The 22,445-nt window shown below is 41.5% G+C and overlaps 2 protein-coding genes across 2 annotated transcripts; one reads left to right on the top strand and one right to left on the bottom strand.

The window, feature by feature from the left end:
* The first annotated feature begins 477 nt into the window (after positions 1 to 477).
* On the top strand, positions 478 to 17,382 carry LOC108658552 (homeobox protein unc-42). The gene is made up of 6 exons (XM_089264795.1): positions 478 to 1,710; positions 4,715 to 4,890; positions 6,701 to 6,808; positions 14,435 to 14,611; positions 14,685 to 14,790; positions 16,982 to 17,382. The coding sequence occupies exons 1-6, from the start codon at positions 1,311 to 1,313 to the stop codon at positions 17,086 to 17,088; spliced, it is 1,074 nt and encodes a 357-aa protein (XP_089120921.1). The 5' UTR covers positions 478 to 1,310; the 3' UTR covers positions 17,089 to 17,382.
* Positions 17,383 to 20,752: 3,370 nt separating this feature from the next.
* Positions 20,753 to 22,213, bottom strand: LOC108658553 (deubiquitinase DESI2). The gene has a single exon (XM_018111215.3). The coding sequence runs from the start codon at positions 21,522 to 21,524 to the stop codon at positions 20,964 to 20,966; it is 561 nt and encodes a 186-aa protein (XP_017966704.1). The 5' UTR covers positions 21,525 to 22,213; the 3' UTR covers positions 20,753 to 20,963.
* Between the last annotated feature and the right edge of the window lie 232 nt (positions 22,214 to 22,445).

Raw genomic sequence — 22,445 nt, 5'->3', positions numbered from 1 at the left:
AAATAATGATAAGGTGCGCGCGTGTGTTTACGTGAGTGCAAGGAGCACGGCAATAATAACAAATGCAAATGATTTGCATTAAGTGTGAATACCAGAGGAGCAAGAGCAAGAGCGAAGGCAACTGACCAAAGCGCCGCAACGCAGCGGGCCAATTAAAGACAAGGCGCCATTTTTTTTTTTTTGTAATACAACAACTTAGCAAATGACAAATGAGGCGCCATTTTCAAAGCTAGTGCAGCTCAGATCAAACACGTGTTTGATCAGCGACAAGTGAGAATATTTCGCAAGAAAAACAAAAACAAAAACAAAGAGAAAAAGAAAAAGAAAAAGAAAAGTGTAAAATCAAAAAGAAAACTCAAACGTCAACGCGACACTGAAAAGGAAAGTAACAAGATTTCAGCTCTCAGACCCCAGCCAGCCATCGGAACCAGAGGAGCTTTGGTTAGCTCGGCCGAAATTTTATTTACGTACAATAGAACGCGCGCATCTTGCCGCGTCACAGCCTCCAGTTGGATTATTCAATAGATTTCTTCAAAACGTATATCGATACGCAGCGTTTTTACGCCGGCCACAAATTGGATTTCAAACATCAAAGTTGTGCCGGCGGCCCTGGTACCGGTGTAGGCGGCGTCGGATTGCCAGCTGGATTGGTGGGAGTCGTCGGCAACAGCAGTACCAACAGTCAGCAGCAACAGCAGCAGCAGCAGCAACAGCAACAGCAACAGCAGCAGCAACAACAGCAAGCGTTGCCCTCCAACGGGAGTAGTAGCAGCAGCCACGCCCACAGTCACGCACACGCCCTAGCAGCAGCGCACGCACATCATCAGCAACAGCAGCAACAGCATCAGCAACAACAGCAACAACAGCAGCAGCAGCAACAGTTGCCGGCGGGAGCTGCGCCACTGCAGCAGCAACAATTGCAGGCTGCTCAGCAGCAACAACAACAACAGCAGCAACAGCAGCAGCAACAACAGCAACTAGATCAGCTGCACGGCACGCCCACACTCCTCATAGGCAACGGGCCTGGGTCGACGGGCCACTCGACGAGCCACTCGACGGTCTCATCGACAGCGGCCGCCGCCGCTGCTGCTGCTGCTGCCGCCGCTGCAGCATCTGCCGCTGCCGCATCCGCAGCAGCCTCCGCTGTTGCCTCCTCGTCATCTACGTCGGTGGCGGCGGTGCCGCACAGCTTGGGCCTGAGTCCGCAATCGAGCGCCGATTCGCAGCAGTTCAACATCTTTCCAGCCATATTTAGCAGGCAGCTGAACTTCTCGGCGGCTGGAGCGTGCGGTCAGGCGGGCAAGCTCAGCATGGACGAGCTGCGACCCAATTTGGTGGGCGGTTTGCTTGGCTTGCAGCAGGGTCTGCTCGAGGATCATGCGAGCATGCAGCACGCTGCGGCGGGCGTGGGCGTTGCCCAGGACACCAAGTTCATGTCCTTCCAGGATAATCGCCTGATGGGCATCGGCGGCGCGCACGAGAATCGCCTGCTCAGCCTCGCAAGCTCGGTGCAGGACACTCGCTCCCCGATCACCACGCTCGACAAGTCCTCCTCGTCCTCGCTCAACCACCAGCGCAAGTGCAGCAGCACGCCCGAGGACTTCAGTGCTCTCTATTCGGGCCTGCCAACGCCTGGCATGGACTCCTCCTCGCACCACCACACGCCGGCCCATACGCCGCCCTCTCGACTCTCCGATCACACCATATCAGGTAAGCTCCATCACCGACCCCGCTCCTTGCTCCCCCGGCCCTCTCCCTGTTTCGCCATTGTGCTGTGAAAGGATTAACGCCTCTCGGCTCAACTGCCCGCTTCGTCGCTTCGTCGTCCTTTGTCGCCGGCCTCTGCATTGCTCCTTTATGTGAGCACATCCCTTTGCCACATTTCCTCGGCTTAATCGCAATTGTTGTGACAGCAAAAGGACAAAAATCAGCTGCTAATATGCACATTTGCTCGCTGCCCTCTGGCCTCGTGCCCTTGCCCATGCTCTGCCTGAGCTCTGGCTTGGCTCTGTAATCCAAGCTAATCATTGAGTCCTTTCAATAGCCCAGCTTCTATTGTTCACGACGATAAAGGGCAAGCCGAGAGAGGAGTTGAAAGAGGTGAAAGAGGGAAAACTGAAGAGTTGAAATAAGTAGAAGCGATATTGAAGAGAGAATAGATAGGGATAAGAATACGAAAAACAGAGAAGAGAGAGAGAAATTGGCTTGAGAACAGGAGTATAGAAGATAAGTCAATAATATATAAATAACATAAAGGAAATGTAGATAGAAGGGCAGAGAACAAAAGATAGGCTCAATGAGAACAAGAGAGACAGAGAGAATGTCTAAGAAGAAACACCATAAGAAGAGTAGTGGAAAAGATGGGAAGAGTAGAGAAGGGTATCAGAAGTCGCCTGGTTCAGGGAATGGAGCGTGAGTTATGAGATCTATGAAGAATATTCATATTCTGCTGCAGATGCCATTTGGATTTTACATATTGAACAGAATTTGATTGATCTGGCAGCCCTGTCGCAAATGCTTATCATTCAGAACTAGTTGAGAGGTCAAAAACAAAGTGAGATACCCAAGAGACACGACTGAGAAGCGAGCTAGAAGAGAGGAAACTAGTAGTAGAGAGTAGTGAAGGAGCAGCAGAAAGAGAGAGAAAGAGAGTAGCGATAATGAGTAAAGCGAGCAGCTTAGGCAATGCATACAATTTACGCAAAAGAACCGAGAGAGAGAGAATAAGCAAAACGATGGAGAAGAAAAGGATGAGGGTAGAAAGAGAGACAGAGAGAGAGAGAGAGAGAGAAAGAGAGAGTGCGAGAAAGACTCGCCAGAGAAGTAAGCTTCGATGCCATATAATACAAAAGTCAAAGTAATCCAGAGATAGAGATTAAGAACCAGGAAAGGAAGAGAGTAATACAAGAAAATCCAGTGAGAAAGGAATAGGAATGAACAGAAAGAAAATGAAAATCAGTAGTAAAAGCGACAAAGAGGCAAAAAGTAGTTCGAAACAAGAGAGCAGAAAGAAGAGGGATAGTTGAAGGAGAGACAAAAAAGAAGCCAGAGAGAAATGATAGATAAAATAAAATAAGAAATAAAATCCATAGAAAAAATGCCGAGAACAGAGTTTAAGAGTAAACAAAGCTGAGGATCGCTCAAGGGCCAGGAAATGATTTAAGCCTTTACGACCTTGACAAGGTCACGAAAGCTTAACAGCGATAACCAGAAGAGAGAGAGAGAGAGAGGGCAGAGACACCGTGAGTTAGCATAAATAAATGCAGATAAAAGGTAGCGTTCGCCTTGTGTGTTATTCAATTAGTGCGAGCGAAATGTTAAATGCAAACATAGTTGAAATTTTGTTAACGAGCTAAGCGGGCCAATTAAGCGCCCAAGCAGCAGCAGCAGCAGCAGCAGCGGCAGCGGCAGCAGCAGCGCAGGTCGGAGGCCGGTGGCCAAAGGTCACAAGGCAGGTGACAAGCTAAATGAATGAAGCTTAAGCCATGGTCGCTCCCTACTTTGACCTTTGGCCCTGTAATTTGCCAGGTGAGCAACAGAGAGCGCGAGAGCGAGAGAGCGAGTGAGTGGGAGAGAGAGAGCGACTGCTCTGTCCGATTAATGTGCCGAGAAATTTGCATAAATTATCCCATATTGCATATTCATGGCCCGAGCCGGAGAGGACGACGTGACCCGTGACCCGTGGCCCGTGGCCCGGAGACGTCCGCCGAAGTTATTGTGGCCGCAACAAATTATGCAACAAACCGAAAGAGAGCATGGAGAGAGAGAGAGGGAGGAAGTGGGAGTGGGAGGGAGGTAGAGGCCTGCGTAGGGGTAGGGGTGGTGGTAGGGGTTGGCAGTTTTCATAAACGTTTGCTGCATATTAAAATTCAAATTAAATGCTAGTTGCCTCGGCTCTTTAATCTCAAACTATGTGTGTCTCTCTCTCTCTCTCTCTTGCCCTCTCTTTCTGCAACAATGAATTTTTGTTGTATTTGATACTCTTTCATGGAGTGCAGCTATATATAGCCTGTCTATATATACCTTCAATCGCTTTCTCTTTTGCTTTTGCTCTTCCGTCCGTTTACTCATCTGCTGCTCTGTCTCTCCGTCCCACAGATTTCTGTCTGCACATCCTGCTTTCCGTCTGGTAGCCGGTCCGCTCTTCCGTTCAAGCACTTTGCTCTGGCTGCACGCACGTCCGCCCGTCCGTCCGACTCTTCATCCGCCTCCACGCTCTTCTGTTCCTCGGACTTTCTGCCTCTTGGGCATCCGCCCGTCTGTCCGTCCGTCCGTTTGACTGTGCATTTCTCTGACTTCTGCTTTGCTCCTCCGCCCGTCCATCAAGCAGTAGATCTGTGTGTCCGTCTGGTCATTCGTCCTTCTGTCATCATCACGATGTCAGTCTAAAGACTTCAAGTACTATCTATATTCATATATAGTCGTGTATACCCACTCTGACCTCCACAAATAGATCTATAAGTTATAGCTAAACGTTGTCCATTAATCATATATGTCGTGTGTACCCACTCTGACCTCCACAAATAGATCTATAAGTTACAGCTATACGTTATCCATCGATCCTACTGATCCGTTTTACTATTTCACTGTTTATAGCACTATGAACTATCGAGATATCTCATGCATGTTCCTTGTTTTATACTTCAGAAAAAGCCCATATACTTTCTGGAAGAAATATTCAACTGCATTTTGCTTTCTCTCTCGTTTACAGCAGAGGGCGCTTTCAAGAAACTCAAACCGGAACCAAATAGCGGAATGTCAACGGTTTCCGCTGGCATCACATCGCCCGGAAGTGGAATCTCATCATTGAGCCAACATGCCGGTCATACCCCAACCACAGCATCCTGCCCAACGCCAGCCAGACGAAGACATCGCACCACATTCACACAGGTCAGTTAACCACGGAGAGAGAGAGAGGAGAGTATGAGTGTAAGCGGGGGAGAGAGAGAGAGAGTGCATATGCATGTGCACCTATACACACTCTCTCATATATATATATATATTAGGGGTATTCCCTATTTCAACCCGCCGCTGCCCTCCCCCCTTGGCCCAGACGAGACCAACTCTGCTCAGCTGAAGCACGTAGTGAGAAATTTTAATTAGATTTCGTGAAGGTTACGCTTGCAATTAAAACTTTTGGCATTTGCCAAAGTAAATGTCCAACAACAACAACAACAACAACAGCAACTCACTTGCTAGATAGAGCCTAAGCATTAGAGTGTTATTTCAATCACAAATTCAAAAATGTAATCAGCTAAACTCAATCAGGGGCAAGGACAATCCGTTAAGCAGTGTTGGAAAGTATTGTGCGGGAAGTAAATTGGTGGAAAACATACATGATAAGGACTCCAAAAAAGTTGAGAAAAGAATTTTTAATGATATCTAATCAGCATTAGTTCGATTGTGTTGTAAGTGGGGCACGCCAGTGTTGGAAAACGTTTACAGACATTAGCTGGACCAGACTATCAAAAGTATTGCATATGTAGATATCAAAGGAAAATCATGTGACGCATAGATACAAAAAGGAACGCAAGTGTTGGAAAACGTCTACAGACGTTAGCTAGACTAGACTGTCAAAAGTATTGCATATGTAAATATCAAAGGAAAATCATGTAACTCATAGATACAAAAAGGAACGCAAGTGTTGGAAAACGTCTACAGACGTTAGCTAGACTAGACTGTCAAAAGTATTGCATATGTACATATCAAAGGAAAATCATGTGACGCATAGATACAAAAAGGAACGTATATTATTATATTATATATATCGTATATTAAGAGACAGCAGTAATGCTCTTAAAAGGGGTTTTTGAGGGTCCCGCAGAAGTGTTTGATAATGTTTATGCGTTTGGAAATCTACTGAAAGCAATATATGTAAATAGCAAAGCTGAGGCAAGTGCTGTAAAGCGTCAAGTGGAGTATTTCGTAGTGCTGCAAAGCATCAGCTTCTGGTATACGATAAGTTGCAGCCGATAACCGATAACCGATAACCACTATTAGCTATCCATAACTAGTTTAAGTTTAAGAGAAAAAAAAGGAACCCTTTAATATTATTCTAGTTCCGTTCGCAATCCCAAGCGTCTGCCTAGGCCCGATGCGTAGGTCAAGCACTTTGCAGTGTTGTTGAACGTCACATAAAGCGCGCTGACAGCTAGTTAGGCTGCGTGTGTCAAGCGGCGACAGCTTTAAGCTAAACTTCATTACGTTCGCCTGGAATCTGCTTAAGTAGTGTTGTTGTTGTTGTTGTTGTTTGTTTGGTCTGCTTTACTTTCTCTTCTTTTTTTCTGCTGCTAGACTTTGCGCTTTTGGTCACTTTACAACACTGCTTTCTAATGGAAATTTGATGTTGAAACTTTCGACAAGTCCTCCGAAGTGGGCAACACAATTTGTATTTGCCAAACTGAAACTGAGCCAATGGGAATACGAAAATTGTTTAGCTATGGACAAAACCTAGGGGCTGGCTGTGGGGCGTGTCACTGGCCATGTCGCCAACAATTCAAGCTCCAGGCTCTCTTCATTTTGTCTCATTGCTGCTTATCAGAGAGATTTGCATTCAGTGAACAAGTCGAACAGAGAGAGGGAGAGAGAGAGAGAGAGCAGCTCATGCCCATATAATATACATATATATTTATATTTATATATATATTTACACATATATACATAGCAAAAATTAGCATAATTAAAATCCGCTTTATTTCAGGAACAATTAGCTGAACTGGAAGCGGCATTCGCCAAATCGCATTATCCGGATATTTACTGTCGCGAGGAGCTGGCGCGAACGACAAAGCTGAACGAAGCGCGAATTCAAGTGAGTAATCCATGCCTCCCCCCCCCTCCCTCGACCGTAACAAAACACAAAAAATACCCTAGGAAATATGTCAAAAGCGAGAGACTCTGTCTCTTTCTATATATACTAAATGATTGCCATATGAATTAATAGCTGAACTAGTTAGTTGAACTAGTTCATTTGATCATATAGAAGGCACTCAGTGAAATTAAATGAGTTTTAGTTCTACGAGACGAACTAGTTGGTTTTCTATGGTAAATGCGCCATTTATAAGGTAAATAATACATGCAACTTAACGCCAGTTCACTGATCGGAACTAGTTCGATTCTTCAGTTAGCTCCTGTGAACTCAATGTCTGTCCTTTCTAGTTCATTTCATGGTCTAAAGTTTCCTATAGAAGTCATCTTTCCTGAAGAGCTCTGCAAATAACTGCAATTATCTATACATCTAGCTATCGATATACGTAAATCGATTTGTCGTCGTTCGTTTCCAATTTCCCATTTATTCCAACAGTTGTTTTCGCCTGCTGCGCTGGCAATTTGCGCACTGATGCGATTTAGGGCCATTTGCTTGGTTAGAGAGCATACCACAGCGAACCAGCTCTACCCCTACCCCTCCCTAGTCTCTGGCCAACTCTACATGGATGTCGCTCTGATCATCTGGGTTAGCCGATTAGTTCACGATTATTCCAATTGAATGCTTCGCTTTTGGGTGTCGCTCTAAAGTGCTCTCCGGGGCGACACGGGGCTTCAAAGCGAAAGCCAAAGCCAAAGCCACCCCCCACTAGGGCACACACACACACACACACACAAACTCAAGCATGCCTGTCTGTGTCACCCCCTCTCCGCCCCGGCTTGCTGTGCTGCGACTCTGTTGCGCTTTCAAGTGCGCCGCGGTAATAATTAATTTATAGTTTTTATCATGACTGCGAAACAAGTGAAGTGCAGCGGCTGCTCCTGTGGTTAGGGTAGCTCAGCCCTCAACACTCAAACACTCCTGTCCCGCCCCTCGCCAACCCCGGGCGCATTTCATTTGCCCATTTGAGGTATAGAATTACATGTCGCAACGGGAACGAGCAGACGAAACTAAGAAAACACAAAGAAAAATCTCTGATTCGATCTAAGAGATTCGCGTGAGCTGAAAGCGAGCTGACAACCTGATGGAGTCATCTACAAATATCAATTGATAGAGTTATCTATATATATATATATATATATATATATATATATATGAGTATGTATATCAATATAGGTATATACATGTATCCCATCACTCTGCTAACCAGATTTCAGCTTGATGTTCGCTTGAAAGCTGTTGAAAGATTTCTTTTAATACATAGTGCTGTTAACAACACTAGCTATATATTTTATCTAAGCTTAAGTCACACTCAAACAAGTCAAACAACCAGATAGAAACTGCTGTCAAATTGAAATGTTTAGATGGTAGATTTATTAAGTAGGATGTTCTTTATAGTGTTATTAACAATACTAGTTACATATTCTATCTAAGGTCAAGCCACACGCTAATAAGCCAAGCAGCCAGATAGAAACTGCTGTCAAATTGAAATGTTTAGATTGTGGATTTATTAAGTAGGATGTTCTTTATAGTGTTATTAACAACACTGGTTACATATTCTATCTAATCTCAAGCCACACGCTAATAAGCCAAACAGCCAGATAGAAACTGCTGTCAAGTTGATTGTAGATTTATTAAGTAGGATGTTCTTTATAGTGTTATTAACAACACTAGCTATATATTTTATCTAATATCAAGCCACACGCAAACATGTCAAACAACCAGAAAGAAACTCCTGTCAAGCTGAAATGTTTAGATTGTGGATTTATTAAGTAGGATGTTCTTTATAGTGTTATTAACAACACTAGCTACATATTTAACTTCAGCTCAAGCCACACGCTAATAAGCCAAACAACCAGAAAGAAACTCCTGTCAAGCTGAAATGTTTAGATTGTAGATTTATTAAGTAGAGTTCTCTTTATAGTGTTATTAACAACACTAGACACATTTTAGCATAGCTTAAGGCAAGCCAGACACTCCAATAACTGAACAGGTACAGCAACAGAGCTGTAAAGCATAGCATATATAGGATGTGCATACACATGATCTATATTTTAGATCTACTTACATATATATGACCCTAATTAGTTGTCAAATAGGTTGAAGCTGATGTTATGCGAGCAGCACTTGCACTCACTCTGGCATTAGAGAATATGAGAGACGCTTTTTAGATTTTTCAAGCAGATGTAGCAGCCGCATAACCCCAACTTCAATTCCCAGCTAACCCCCGGCCCCCGGCCCCCGGGCCCCCTGGCCGTCACCCTCATTCGCTTGAAGCACTACCTAAAGAAAATTTGCGATACAAATTTATATGCGACAAATTTCGTCAACACCAAAATTATGTTGTTGCTGGTTGTTGTTGTTGTTGTTGTTGCTTGTTAAGTGAGTGCCAGAGTCAAGTTGTCGTCAAATTACCAACAGAGAGAGAGAGAGTGAGAGAGAGAGAGAGAGTGAGAGAGAAGAGGATGAAGCAGCCAGCAGGGCAAACTCTACGCCTCATTATACGAGGGTTGCGGTTGTGCAGCTGAGGGTTATGCGTGTGTGTGTGTGAGTGTGTGTGTGTGTGTGTGTGTGTGTGTGTGTAAATATTTGAACATTTGTAGAAAAATATGGTTTATGCTGTGCTAATAGCAGGGCATTTGCCTGTCATTTGATCGCCAACAAATGTCCTGATTCGAGTCGCCCTGCTGGCTGCCCGCCTACCCGCCTACCCGCCTACCCGCCTACCCGCCTGCCCGTCGACCTCAACCCTCGCCCCTTGCCGCATTTTGCTAGTCTTTCAATTTGCTTGTTTGTTCAGCTCACATAATTATCAGATCAGAGCCAACAGCTGTATATATAACTCTATATATAGTCATATATATGTATATGTATATATTTGTCATACTGTTAGCCCTTTTCGCATTTCGATTATTCTCTGGAGCACAGATGCATTTTGAAGTGAAGTAAAAGCTTTTCGCTTGGCTTCGATGGCTATCTTCGTGTACAACTAATTGAGATTAGATGAGGTTTACGATTCGTCAAGAGTGGAGTTCACCCAAAGATCCAGACAGATAGAGAAAGAGAGCTAAGGTGGGAGAATGTGGGAAAAATAGCTAGAATGTAGACTGATTTAGCTAATTCCTCAACTAATGACCGTTATGGATTCATTCTATTATCATTCTCAGCCTCATTATCATCTATCATTAGATTCATATCTTCAACTTATCATGCATCATTATCATCTATAATTATCATTAGATCATCATCTCTCGTTATCCTTAGCACTAGAATTAGCATTATTATTAGCATCAGTCTTAGAATCTGCATTAGTATTAACATTTGTATTATAACTGGTATTAGAGTTATAATTGTATGTTATTAGCATTAGCATTATCATCTATTGTTAGCGTTATTAATATCCGCATTATCATCTATTGTTATCGTCATCATCACTAATACTAATGTTAGAATTATCATTAATATTGGCATTATCATCTATAGTTATCGTTATCATCATTAATACTAATATGAGTATTATTCATCTTAGCATTAGCATTAGTATTATCATCTATTGTTATCGTCATCATTAATACTAATGTTAGAATTATCATTAATACTATCATTAGTATGGGCATTATCATCTATAGTTATCGTTATCATCATTAATACTAGTATTAGCATTTTTATTTATATTAACATTAATATTAGTATTATCATCTATAGTTATTATCATTGTTATATTAGTATTATTCATCTTATCATTAGTATTAGCATTATCATCTATTCTTATAGCTATCATCACTAATACTAGTGTTAGCATTATTATTAATATTAGCATTAGTATTAGCATTAGCATTAGCATTATCATTTACTGTTATCTTTATCATCACTAATACTAGTGTTGGCATTATTAATATTAACGTAGTTTCACGTTAATTATCATTATCATCAGTCATTATCATTCTCTACCTGATTTCAACAATCTCTTGTAACGCTAATCTCTAATATTGATCCTAATTCCTAAACAGTCTGTATATAGATGTGATATGCAGCATATAAGATGCAAGGGGTCGAGTCGAGTAAACATATCTATATAAGCATACATATTTCGGATATGTAATACAATATCTACTATTTACGTTACTAGAGTCGGTTTCCTTTCGTTTGTTCTGTAAACAAGTGTGAAATGGGGCGCATAACACTAATAGCATTATTTACTCAGAAATAAATCGAGATGTGTATGTATATAGAGCGATAGAGGGGTGGAGGGGTGGAGGGAAACAGCGAACGAATCGAGTTGCATAAAGAAGCGTGCGCCAATAAGTAGGCAATGGAAATTGGCAAACAACAAAATGGATGAAACACGAGCAGAACTTTAATGAAATTCAATATTTATATATATGTATATATAGTTGTATGTGTGTATGTATGTACATTCGATATGCAGCCAGTTGGATTTCAGTGCGAAAACAACTGTTATTGCGAAATAAACGCTGGCAACTGTCATTGCAACTGGAATTAATATTCAAGGCAATCATGAATCACTGCTCCAATGGGCAATTCGATATGCCGCAAGTGCTGCAAAAAGTATCCACGATTTCCCGCTAAACATTAATGTCAACAAGCGAATCAACGCAGCGCAACTTCCATTTGTTAAATAAACAATGCCAATTGGACGCCAATTGGAATAATTGTCGGCTAATTGGAGTGCAGCTGCAGCAAGGCCTGGCAATATGAAGTTACAGCAATATAGATAATAATAATATATATATAATTATATAGATATTTTAGCCGTTGATTATAGCTCTAAAAACTAGCTAGATTTAAAGCCAAAAATTCTCTTTGAATAGAGCAAAAATCGAACTGAAATCCAATTGAAGTGGATTATATATATGTATATAGCATTCCCTATATATTTAGCTAGACAAAAGCAAATAGAGCATAATAGCAATTCCTCAATTTGGAAGCCAGCTCTTGAAAATGCGGGAAAATCAGGTATTGATAGGCTTTAAGAAAAAGCTAATTTCTGGCAAAGCCAATTGGTATGCAGAAACATATTTTCAAATTAGAAATTATGTTGAAATGAAATGTGATAACAATTCGTTTAGCTGCTTGTTTTATTTACATTTTGTTTATAGGCCACACACACACACACACACACACACGTACGTACATAGAATTGCATCCAAGTTTAGTCAACTTCAATTTAATAACAACAACAATGCAAATCCCTAAACGTTGCTGAATTGAAATAACCAAAAGCACGAAAAAAGCAAAGAGACTGAATAACATTGCAATGAAACGTTATGCGGGTCAAAATTTGATTAAATGTTGAAAGTAAATTCAATTTGAATACGTTTAATTTTCATATTTCCGTCGCGGTGTTTGTCTATGGCTGTATGTGTGTGGGTAAGTGTGTGTGTGTGCGTGTGTGTGTGTTGTGGGGCCCAGGCTATTTGTAGTTTTAATTTACATTTATCTAATTAGGCCCATTCAGAGAAACCAACAACAACAACAACAAAATACATCGCTAAACATCGCAGGCCACATTTAGTTGCCAACAAATTACCAACAAAATCAAATGACAATCCAAAACCTACAAAACATCTAATATATTATAGAAAAGCAGAAAAACATCGTCGTAACATAGATTGGGCAACTAATGCTGAGATCTTAAAGAAAAAGTACTCATGCTGAAACGAAACTTATTTCCAACTGAAACCAAAAAACATCGCAAAGCATGGCGGATGGAATATTAATAAAGTTTATCACAAAATAAGCAGAAATAACACTGTGTAGAGCTGCGAGTATTGCCAGGGTATTGCATAACATAGCATAAAAAAACATCGCCATAACAGAACTTTTCGATTTATCATCAGAGCTGAATATAACAGCTCTAAGACATTTCAGAACATTGCAAAATAACATAGAACATAGATAATAAGCTCTATGAGAAAGATATGAAACTTGCTTATGTAGGAAACATCGAAAATGTATGAGAAATAAGAGCAATATACCAAACGACAGTTTTCCGTTGAAAGATCCGTTAAAAAACTGTTATATAACAGTACTAGATTCATATTACGAATATATAAGGATTACCTCCATTATTTGTGCCTAGCATACCCCATGGCTCGCCAACTATAGAGGGTATAGCAAAGTTCTGTGCTCGATTTTACAATTTGCCAAGTTGTTTTTTTTTTCCTTTTTTCTCATTTTCATTCATTTTTTTTCCTCATAGCCATTTTTTATGTATTGCATCTATATGTAGGACTGTGTGTGTGTGTGTGGGCGGAGTAACTCAATTAAGGATCCATTTGATGGCTGGCACACACACACTCATACATACATACATACATATATATACATATACATATGTATGTACATATAAACAGCTAGACAGACAGTCGAAGCAGCATAGAAGGCAGTTTGCAACCCTCCAACAAATGGCTAAGAGCATTTTTACCCACACACACACACTCACACACACGCACACATAAGCATGGGCTGGCATTTTTATGCTGGCAGCCAACCAAATGAAACCGAACGAGCCATCAAGTGGGCACAGAAAACAACCCCGAAAGCCAGCGAGCGAGCTGCAGGCCTGCTTGTATTTTTCATTAAAATACACACACACACACAGACACAGAGAGAGATACACACACACACACACACACATAGCCATGGACAAAGATAATAATAATGATAAAATAAATACAAGAAAAATGCCAAAGACGTCCAAAGACGTAGCAAGCTCAAGTTGAAGACAACGACAAACACCCACCACGCTCACACACAGCAGTTGCCGCACACCCGACGCCCTCTGCCCCCCCCCCTCTACCGCCTCGGATGTCTGGGCCCGCGCCATTACAGGCGGACTTGTAAGCAAGTCAAAGTAAGCTGAGGCGTGCGCTGAGGCAGCTTTCAAAATGTCGGAAATTTTTACACACAGCTCGTCGCCTGCTGCCGCCGCCGCCCCCTTTCTCTCACTGCCTCCCCCTGTTCTGGCCTGCTTTCGTACTCCCACTCTTTTGGCCGCTAAGCCCACTGGCAACGTTGTCTATGCTGGGCGCGCGGCTTTCATCTTGGCAATTTCTTTTTGCCATCAGCATCAGCGCCAGCGCCAGTAGTCGGAACCCCAGTCGCAATCGTGAGGACCATCTTTAATAATGTCTAAGCAGAAATCCCCCCGGCCCGCACCGCCCCGCCCCGCCCCACCCCCTACACACGCCAGCCACACCCTCACCCCATTCATTGCAAACAGCGTCGTCAACTTATTTTCAATTTCAATTTTGTAGATATTTTCACTCATAAGACGTCGCCCGCAGTCTAAAGTGAAATGCTTGAGTGTATTCGTATCTGTGTGTAAGTGTGTGTGTGCATGGATTGGGGCAGCCATGTTTTTTTCCGCCTTGCCCTTTTTCCATCATTCGCTCTACGCTCGTTTTTATTATTTTTTATGCGCACAGCGTTGCCAAGTGCTGCTGCGGCTGGCATTGCTGGTTAATTTAGCAAACAACTTAAAGGTCTGGCAACGCTTTAATTGATGTTAAATCATCTTTCTCCCTCTCTCTCTGTGTCCTCTTGCAGGTTTGGTTTCAGAATCGACGCGCCAAGTACCGCAAGCAGGAGAAGCAGCTGCAAAAGGCATTGGCACCATCTGTGATCCCGTCGTGCAACGGCATGATGCGGAACATTCAGGGCTATAGCGTCTCTCGCGGCTATCAGCCCTATCCACATCACAATACCATGAATCGTTATCCCCAGGTAAGGCTGCACGCACACACACACACACACGCTTCCACATTTATGATAATTAATTGTTGTCTAACACTTGCAGGATCTGTTCCAAATGGGCGCCTCCTCATATCCGGGCATGACGCAGCCATTTTCAATGGCCCACGGCACAAATATGGGCTCGGTGGGCGTGCGCCAGGACTCGATGGGTAAGTACGCAACAAAAAAAAACAGCTATCGATAACAATTACAATTGGCTGGGCACTACTCACGCTTGCGTTCCATTGTGCTTCATGCCTTGCGTCTCACACCTCTCACACCAGAGCCGTTATCTTGATCCCGCACTTTCACTGCACTTGTTTCTTAATTGGGCTTGGCCAACGTTTCGACACTTGGCCACCCGCCGACTAACTAAGAATATTCAGCGTCTGTTTGCGCCTTTTTCTACCTGCCAGCCGCTCGCTGCGATCGGCCGCTCGCAGCTTTTTCACGAGCTTTTGCTCTCTCGCGGCTCAAGCTGCGCTTTCGCCTCACGAAGGTTGAGCGCAACTCTTTGACGCTGCGACACACAATTTGCAAAGAGGCAGACTTTAATTGGAAATCTTTGCTCAAAGAGAGAGTCTAAACGACATATACATACATACATACATACGTACATATATACTGGGGACATTAATATACTATCTATAGTGTACATTATTAACACTTAAATAAAGCAATATACATATATATTATAATCAGTAAATATACATACATACATATATGATCGTCCATTTGTTCTATTGCAGCAAGTCATTTGTTTTTAAGGTTTGCATATAATCGTTAAATATCGATGTGCATATCTCATTAAATTGAGTATTCATATTTTTATTTAGTATACATATCTAAGCTAAAAGCATTTTAACTCGTGAATTTCATAAATAACTCTTTACGCATATTTTGTAAATATGTATGGTATGGTCACCCTTAAATGGCCATGATAGCATACGCTCTCTACGATAAAAGCGCTCAAAGCTTCGCTCCCTCTCACATACTCTCTCTCTCTCTCTCTCACTCCCCCTCTCTGCCGCTCTCTCTGCCTTTCTTTTTGTCATGCTCTCAGCCATTGTTTTAGCTCAAAGATCCGTTCTCTGAGCGAACTTTTAGCACTCTCGTAGATTCTTGCCAGAAGCTTATCTCATAGATTTTCGCTCAAGCCCATGCATATGTATGTATGTATGTATGTATGTATATTTAAACGCTTACAGTGAAATCCTAATACGCCATATTTCTATTGTATATGTATGTATGTCTGTACATGTATGCATATGTATAAATTCTATGTGATTTTCGAGTTAGCGTAAATTTCCGTTCGCAGTCGGCTCCATTAATTCGAGCCATTCGTCTGGAGTATGAAATTTTTGTTTATTGAGGCGACGTCGCGACGGCTGATAACAAAAACGGGAGGGCAGAGGAAATTGGACGGCAAGGAGGGGATCTTCCGAGCTTGGAGCCATAAACAGAAAATTGAAAGATAAAACCTGTAAATGCGCTTGACATCAGATATAGAGGCATAAGGCCCCCAGACAGGGATCGTATATGGTCCGCGGGGGTTAGCGGGGAAACTACTTAACCGGATATTATTAACTAAAAGAGAGAGGAAGAAAGCGAAGGAAAAATGGAGAGACAGAGAGTGTGAGAGAGTGCGAGAGAGAGGGCTGCAAGGCAAAAGTCAAGACGACGACAAATCTGCAAATGAATTTCCGGCCAGAAGAAGAAAAAGAAAAACAAAATAAACGAAAAAAGAGAAATAAAGTCAAGACAAGTTTCTCAAGTCCAGTTAGGCATTAGGCATCCTGTGTCGGTGTGTGTGTGTATGTATGTGTGTGTGTCTGGGTGTGTTCGTCTCGGCCCATTTTCCATTTACGTAGCGGAAATCTTGAATAATCATCGAAATATGTGCAGCTGATTCATCATAACCTCTAGCCTAATTCAACCTAACCTCATTGATTTTTGCATTTATGTAGCGGAAATCTTGAAGAGTCACAGTCTATGCATATATATGTGTATATCTATGTATATTAGGATGACAACTTGTTGATTGAATCAACACTTGGACTAATCTTTAATCCGATTTTGCTTTTAGGCCGATTTAACCTCACTTCCTTATACCAGATTACCCAAACGACTAAATATAAATATTTATTCATAAAGATATATACATAAAATTCACATTTGTAGCTAAAATTCAACTTGAAATAATCAAAAAAGTTAAGTTTCAACTTAACCTTATTTCGCATACGTCTTATTTCATACCAATACATTTACCTATTCCATATAAATATGCTAACATATCCATGCTATACAGTCTTTCATCCTAACCCAACTAACAATCGTATATTTTCTTCATTTTGCTTTCAGGCATGTCGCCGGAGGACGAATGGTATAACAAAAGTCTATCCGCATTGCGCATGAATAGCTCACATCATCCGAACTTATCGGCGCCGATGCTTCAATACCAAACATAATCAAAAACCTTTGACGACTTCTTTTAAGGGAACCTTTAAGTCGATCATCGATAACTAGATATTCGACTTGATTCCTTTAAAGGCGAGTGCGTCAAACGGACTAGGAATTAGACAACTAAATATACTAAATAGTAACACTCGAGTGTATATATAATATGTGTGTATATACATGCGAATATTATATACATGTATACTTGGGCTTAGCTATAAATCTGTATCTGTATGTAGAACTATTTAACTATTGAATGTCGTGCTCTAACTCTATGTATACCTACATATATCGAAATACACATACATATATGAATAATATAATATACAACATCTACATAATTGGTAAGACTTGTTGATATTTTGTCTATGTAATTCCCATAAATATATGTATATATATATATGTATATGTATATGTACATATATAGTATATATACATATATATATATATAATTTTTTTTTTTTTTTTTTGTATTCTAATAGGCTTAACTAGTCATAGCAACTAAGCGAAATTGTGTAATTGAGATTTTAGCGTGAGATTATAAAATATATAGATCGATCAATCGATCGATCAACAAAAAAAAAACAAAAAACCAAAGCAAACGAATTGATAAACGAAGAAAAACGTAAAAAAAAGACAAATATTGTATGATACGCATAAGCACTAACCTTAATGTATACTACACAAGATAAATCAGCTGTAAGACAGATTGTTAATAGCAAGAATACAACTAGAACTAAATGTCACTCGTCACTCGTCGCTCGTCACTTTTCCTTAGCCCGCGACGTACTCGTTACTCGCCACTCGCAACTCGTCAGTCACACTCGTTACTCGCTACTTCATCTTCAGTTGCTCTAGGGTTTTGGGTTTACTTGCCACTCGTTACTCGTCACTCGCTACTTCAACTACGGCAATTGTAATGGTGCTCAGATATATAAAGAGTTTTAGTTTACCCGACACTCGTTACTCACTCGCCACTCGCCACTCGGCACATCATCTTCAGTCCCAGTCAGTGGGACTCAGCTCACTCGTTACTCGCTACTTGCTAGACAAGGCCAATCATAATACACTCAAGTGAACTCGTTACTCGCTACTCGCTCCCCACATACATATATGTATATCAAACTCGTCATTCAGTTTGACTCAAGCACAACGAATTTCAGTTCACTCAGCACTCGTTGGCTCTAGTTTCTCCCGGAATGTCAATAGCTGAAGTACAACGAATTACCCCGCGCACTCGTTACTCGTCGATCGAGTATCATCAGTTTCAGTCAGTTAGAGCCAGTGACAACAGCAGTGAGATGAAACGAGATTCCCCGCTCTCACATCACCCCCCCCCCCCTCCCCTCCCTCCCTCCCTTCACACTCTTATCTCGTTAGTTTTTAGATCAAAAGCAGCGAGTGCTAGAAGACAGCTATACGAAAACCAAACAAAAAGTCATTCGCACTATTTCAACTTGTGTAAATTAATTGTAAGTGGATTTTTTTTAGCTAAGCAATGCATAAACGAGAGTTAAATTTAATAATTAAAATATAAAAACAACAACTAAACTAGATAAAAGAAGACAAGAAAAACAAAAACTACAACCAAATACAACTACGAAAAAAGAAAAACAACAAAAAAAATATACATAACTATATATATTTAAATACGAAAAAAAAATTAAATTAAAACCAAAAAACATGTTTAACAATTTATGCCAAACAACAGCAAAATGAAACATAAATAAAAACTAAATAACAAACAAAAACAAGAATTTCAATAAATGTAGCTATACCCTGTAGCTATGGGAATGCGGCTTAGCGGGGTATATTGCTTGCTTTGGAAGCCATGTGAGCTTTTAAATGGCTAAATGTAATGGTGGAAGCGTGTAAGAGCAGAAGAGAATAAATGAGCGCAGAGCTTACACACATAAGAGCTTAAAAGTAGTTGAGTATAGAAGACTAAGAGTATAGGAGAGTATAAGAGAATCAAAGCTCAAGTTCTTATAAGTATTAGAGGACGAGAACATAAGAGTAAAAGAGCAAGAGAGCAGCAGCAGGTAACAAAAGCTGACAAGACACGTAGAAAAGTAGACAGTATAAGAGTGCTGCAGTAGAAGAGTGAACAAATTGAAGAGTATCACAGTTTATTAGTATGAGTACAAGTGAGTATATACATATGTATATGTAAGTGCACGACAGTACATTTGTGTGAGTGTAGGAGTATAAAATATAAGAGTCATTTCCATGGCAAGTACAGGTGTAAGTGGAGTCCATTTTGAGCAATACGTAACGATGATCAACAACAGTTAATTATACATATGTGTATAATTTGTGTTGCTAAGCTGCCTCAATGCCATTTCTACTGAATGCTGGGAACTAAAAATGAAATCAAAGAATTAAAGCAAACATTGAAGGGGAACTCGCGCTGGCAATGTCAGCGCATTCCCTGATGGCGCCCAAATGCCGAACGCTTTGATGGCATAGCTGTATATGTATACACATACATACATATATCACATACCATGGGGGCGGCACAGGAGTTGCTCAGTAAACAAAAATCGCTCAATGGCTCAACTTACGCACAAGCAGCATAATCACGCTCCCCCACTCGCCAAAAAGCATCAGACTGCCATGAATTTGTGTACATTTAAGAATTATTTGATATATTTTGTATAACTGGCCTATCAAAAATTGTTTCATCTGAGTAACATTCAAAGTTTACACAAGATTACGTAAATAAATACATCATATGTAGTACATGTATACCAAAGATAGTTTTTCACTCGTTATTTCTTACTCGCTACTCGCCACAGTTGCAACTTCGTCGTTCCAATAAAATTTCGCCTTTGTATAGAAAAAAAGAGAGCAGAAAAAAAAAAACTAATTAAGCTATTAGTTGAGTCGATTTCTTATAGTCATTCGTTACTCTCTACCCGTAGTATCTCGTTGCTTCTTACTCGCTACTTGCCGCAATTTCAGTAAAGCGAGAAACTTTCAAGAAAATTCAACTGGCATAACTCTTACATAGGCCTAACAATAGAAACCAGTTTTTGGAGCACATTCACAACACACACACATACATATATGTATAACATTTAGCTCGCAGATCATAGACACATCTATTGAGCGAGCTTTACAACTTTTTACACTTATAGTAAACACAGATACGTACATTGATATTACAATAATTTGTCATTCACCATTAACTGTCACAATTTCATCTGTTGAGTCTTACAATATCTTAGATTAGGGAACAGCTCAGATTATCTTAATGCTTAAAGATTATATGAGAGTAGGTTGTGTATGATTCGTCACTCGCCAAGCATAGAGGATTATCAGTATATATAATCTTGCTAGAACAAAAAACTAACAAAGCTTCAACTGGTACATTTAGGTACATACATATATAAAATACAACTGTCTTCTACGTTATTCGGTACTCGGTACACGGTCTTACGAAATATTTAGTAGTAAACATACATTTGTATAAAATATAATGCCTTCCAGTCTCTACTCGTCATACGATACCCCGTTGTTATAATAACAAAAAATAAACATGCCCAGCCCAACTGCTTACAGCTATGTATATATCACTTGTGTTTCCCCAACCCCCAATCCCCTCGTCATTAGCCATAGCTTGTCATTACTCCTCACTCCTCACTGATCTCTGTATCTATAAAAGAAAGAATATTAGCATACAACTATTTATTGGGATTTGGATTTGGATTTGGATTTGGATTTGGATGATACTTGTACTTGAGGTTCCTACGATAATTGTCACACATTAATAACGAATTGAATGAATCTTATGTTAGGAATATGATAGCTGTTGAGCCCGCCCCTTTCCATCACCGCCAGCATCCTCGGTTTGTTTGGCTGCCCCTGCTGCTGTCACGCCCACTTACATGGGTGTCAGCCAATCAGGGGGCAAGCAGCGCTCAAGGAACGGCACACAGCCAACGAAGTGGGCCAGCCGATTGATCCAGCCCGGTATCTGCCGGCCACACAAGATACGAGACATTGCATCCGAGAAGTGATTGCAATTGTGGCTGGTCAGATGGTAGCTGTTGCCACTGAACTGCCAGCCCAGCTGATCCACAATGCGACGCACCTCGTCGCGGCTGAGGTGTGTGTGGCCCAGGTGGATGCTCTCGCGATAGTGGAAGTTTTGGCCCAACTCTTGTTGAGCACTGCGCGGCGGCAGCTCAAAGATGCCCGTGTTGCTCAGGCTATGGCCGCCAAAGGTGTACTCTGTCCCATACACCTGAATGCCGGTGTGAAAGATGCCCAGTCCGAGTGGCGTCACATATTCGTTGATAGTAAACAAATCGTAGACATTCAGGATAACGGGCTCCTTGCGCACGGCCCCATTCAAGGGCAACAGCTCCTCGCAGCTTTCGCTGTTGCCGCTAAAGCAGCTGAACAACGGCACTCGGTTGAAGAACATGCTCATTTTGCTCATTAAGTTCGGGGGTGGGCCGTCGCTGTTACTGCACACGCAAAACAGACACACACACACACACAAACACACACGAGCAGATATAAAAGCACGCACGCACACACACACACACACGCACGCACGCAAAAGTGCACACACACGCTCACATGCACTCCCTCGCTCTCTTACACACGCACACACATGCACTTGCACAATTGTTGCTGTTGCTGCTTGTTGCTTTTTGTTTTCTTCGTTTAACTCCGCAGCTCGGTGCTCTCCTGCTTTCAACTGCCGTTGGTTTTGCTGTTGCTGTTGTTGCTCTCGCGTGTGTCCTTTGCTTTTGTTTTAATTGGTTTTGCCTTTGCGTATGCTTCTTTTAATTTTGCTTTTTGTGTTTGTCTTTGCGATTGCTCTTCCTTGCGCTACTCTCTCTCTTTGTTTTTGCTAATTGCCGCTGCCGCTGCTGCTGCCCCTACCCTGTTGCCTTCGCTCACGTTTATGCTCCACTGCCTTTGCTTTGTTTTCTTTTCAGTTGTTTTGCGCGTATAATTTTGAATTTTATTTTAAATATTTTGTACGATTTTGATAACATTCAACACAATTTGTTGACATTTTTTTCGTTTACTCGATGTGTATGTGCGTGTGGGAAGCAACAAATCAAAGCTTCGATTTGCTCCTCATCGTGTCGCACCGTAAAAGCGAAAGCGAAAGCTTGGACAAAGCTCGCTGCGCAGCCTGTTCCTGCCACGAGTTACGAAATGCAACTCAATATAGCCGAAGCGTATATACCCTATATCTCTATCTTGCTCTCTCTCTCTGTCTGTATCTGTCACACTGCGTCCCTCCTCCCTCAATCTATTTTTTGAAGAGAAACGGTATCCAATTCCTTCAGCTAAATGCAGTAAATGAGGCAGAAAAACCTTTACTAGTCCGAGCTCTTCTCTC

Source organism: Drosophila navojoa, chromosome X, assembly GCF_054131105.1.
Source record: "Drosophila navojoa isolate 15081-1374.11 chromosome X, UAZ_NAV_1.0, whole genome shotgun sequence".
NCBI lineage: Eukaryota > Metazoa > Arthropoda > Insecta > Diptera > Drosophilidae > Drosophila > Drosophila navojoa.
This window is presented reverse-complemented; position numbering and strand designations above follow the sequence as displayed.

Excerpts from the sequence above, each read along its gene's own strand:
- LOC108658553 (XM_018111215.3), bottom strand. The coding sequence starts at position 21,524 with ATGAGCAAAATGAGCATGTTCTTCAACCGAGTGCCGTTGTTCAGCTGC.
- LOC108658552 (XM_089264795.1), top strand. The coding sequence starts at position 1,311 with ATGGACGAGCTGCGACCCAATTTGGTGGGCGGTTTGCTTGGCTTGCAG. Across the intron at positions 1,711-4,714 it reads CTCCGATCACACCATATCAG|AGGGCGCTTTCAAGAAACTC; the intron begins GTAAGCTCCATC and ends CGTTTACAGCAG. Across the intron at positions 14,791-16,981 it reads CGTGCGCCAGGACTCGATGG|GCATGTCGCCGGAGGACGAA; the intron begins GTAAGTACGCAA and ends TTTTGCTTTCAG.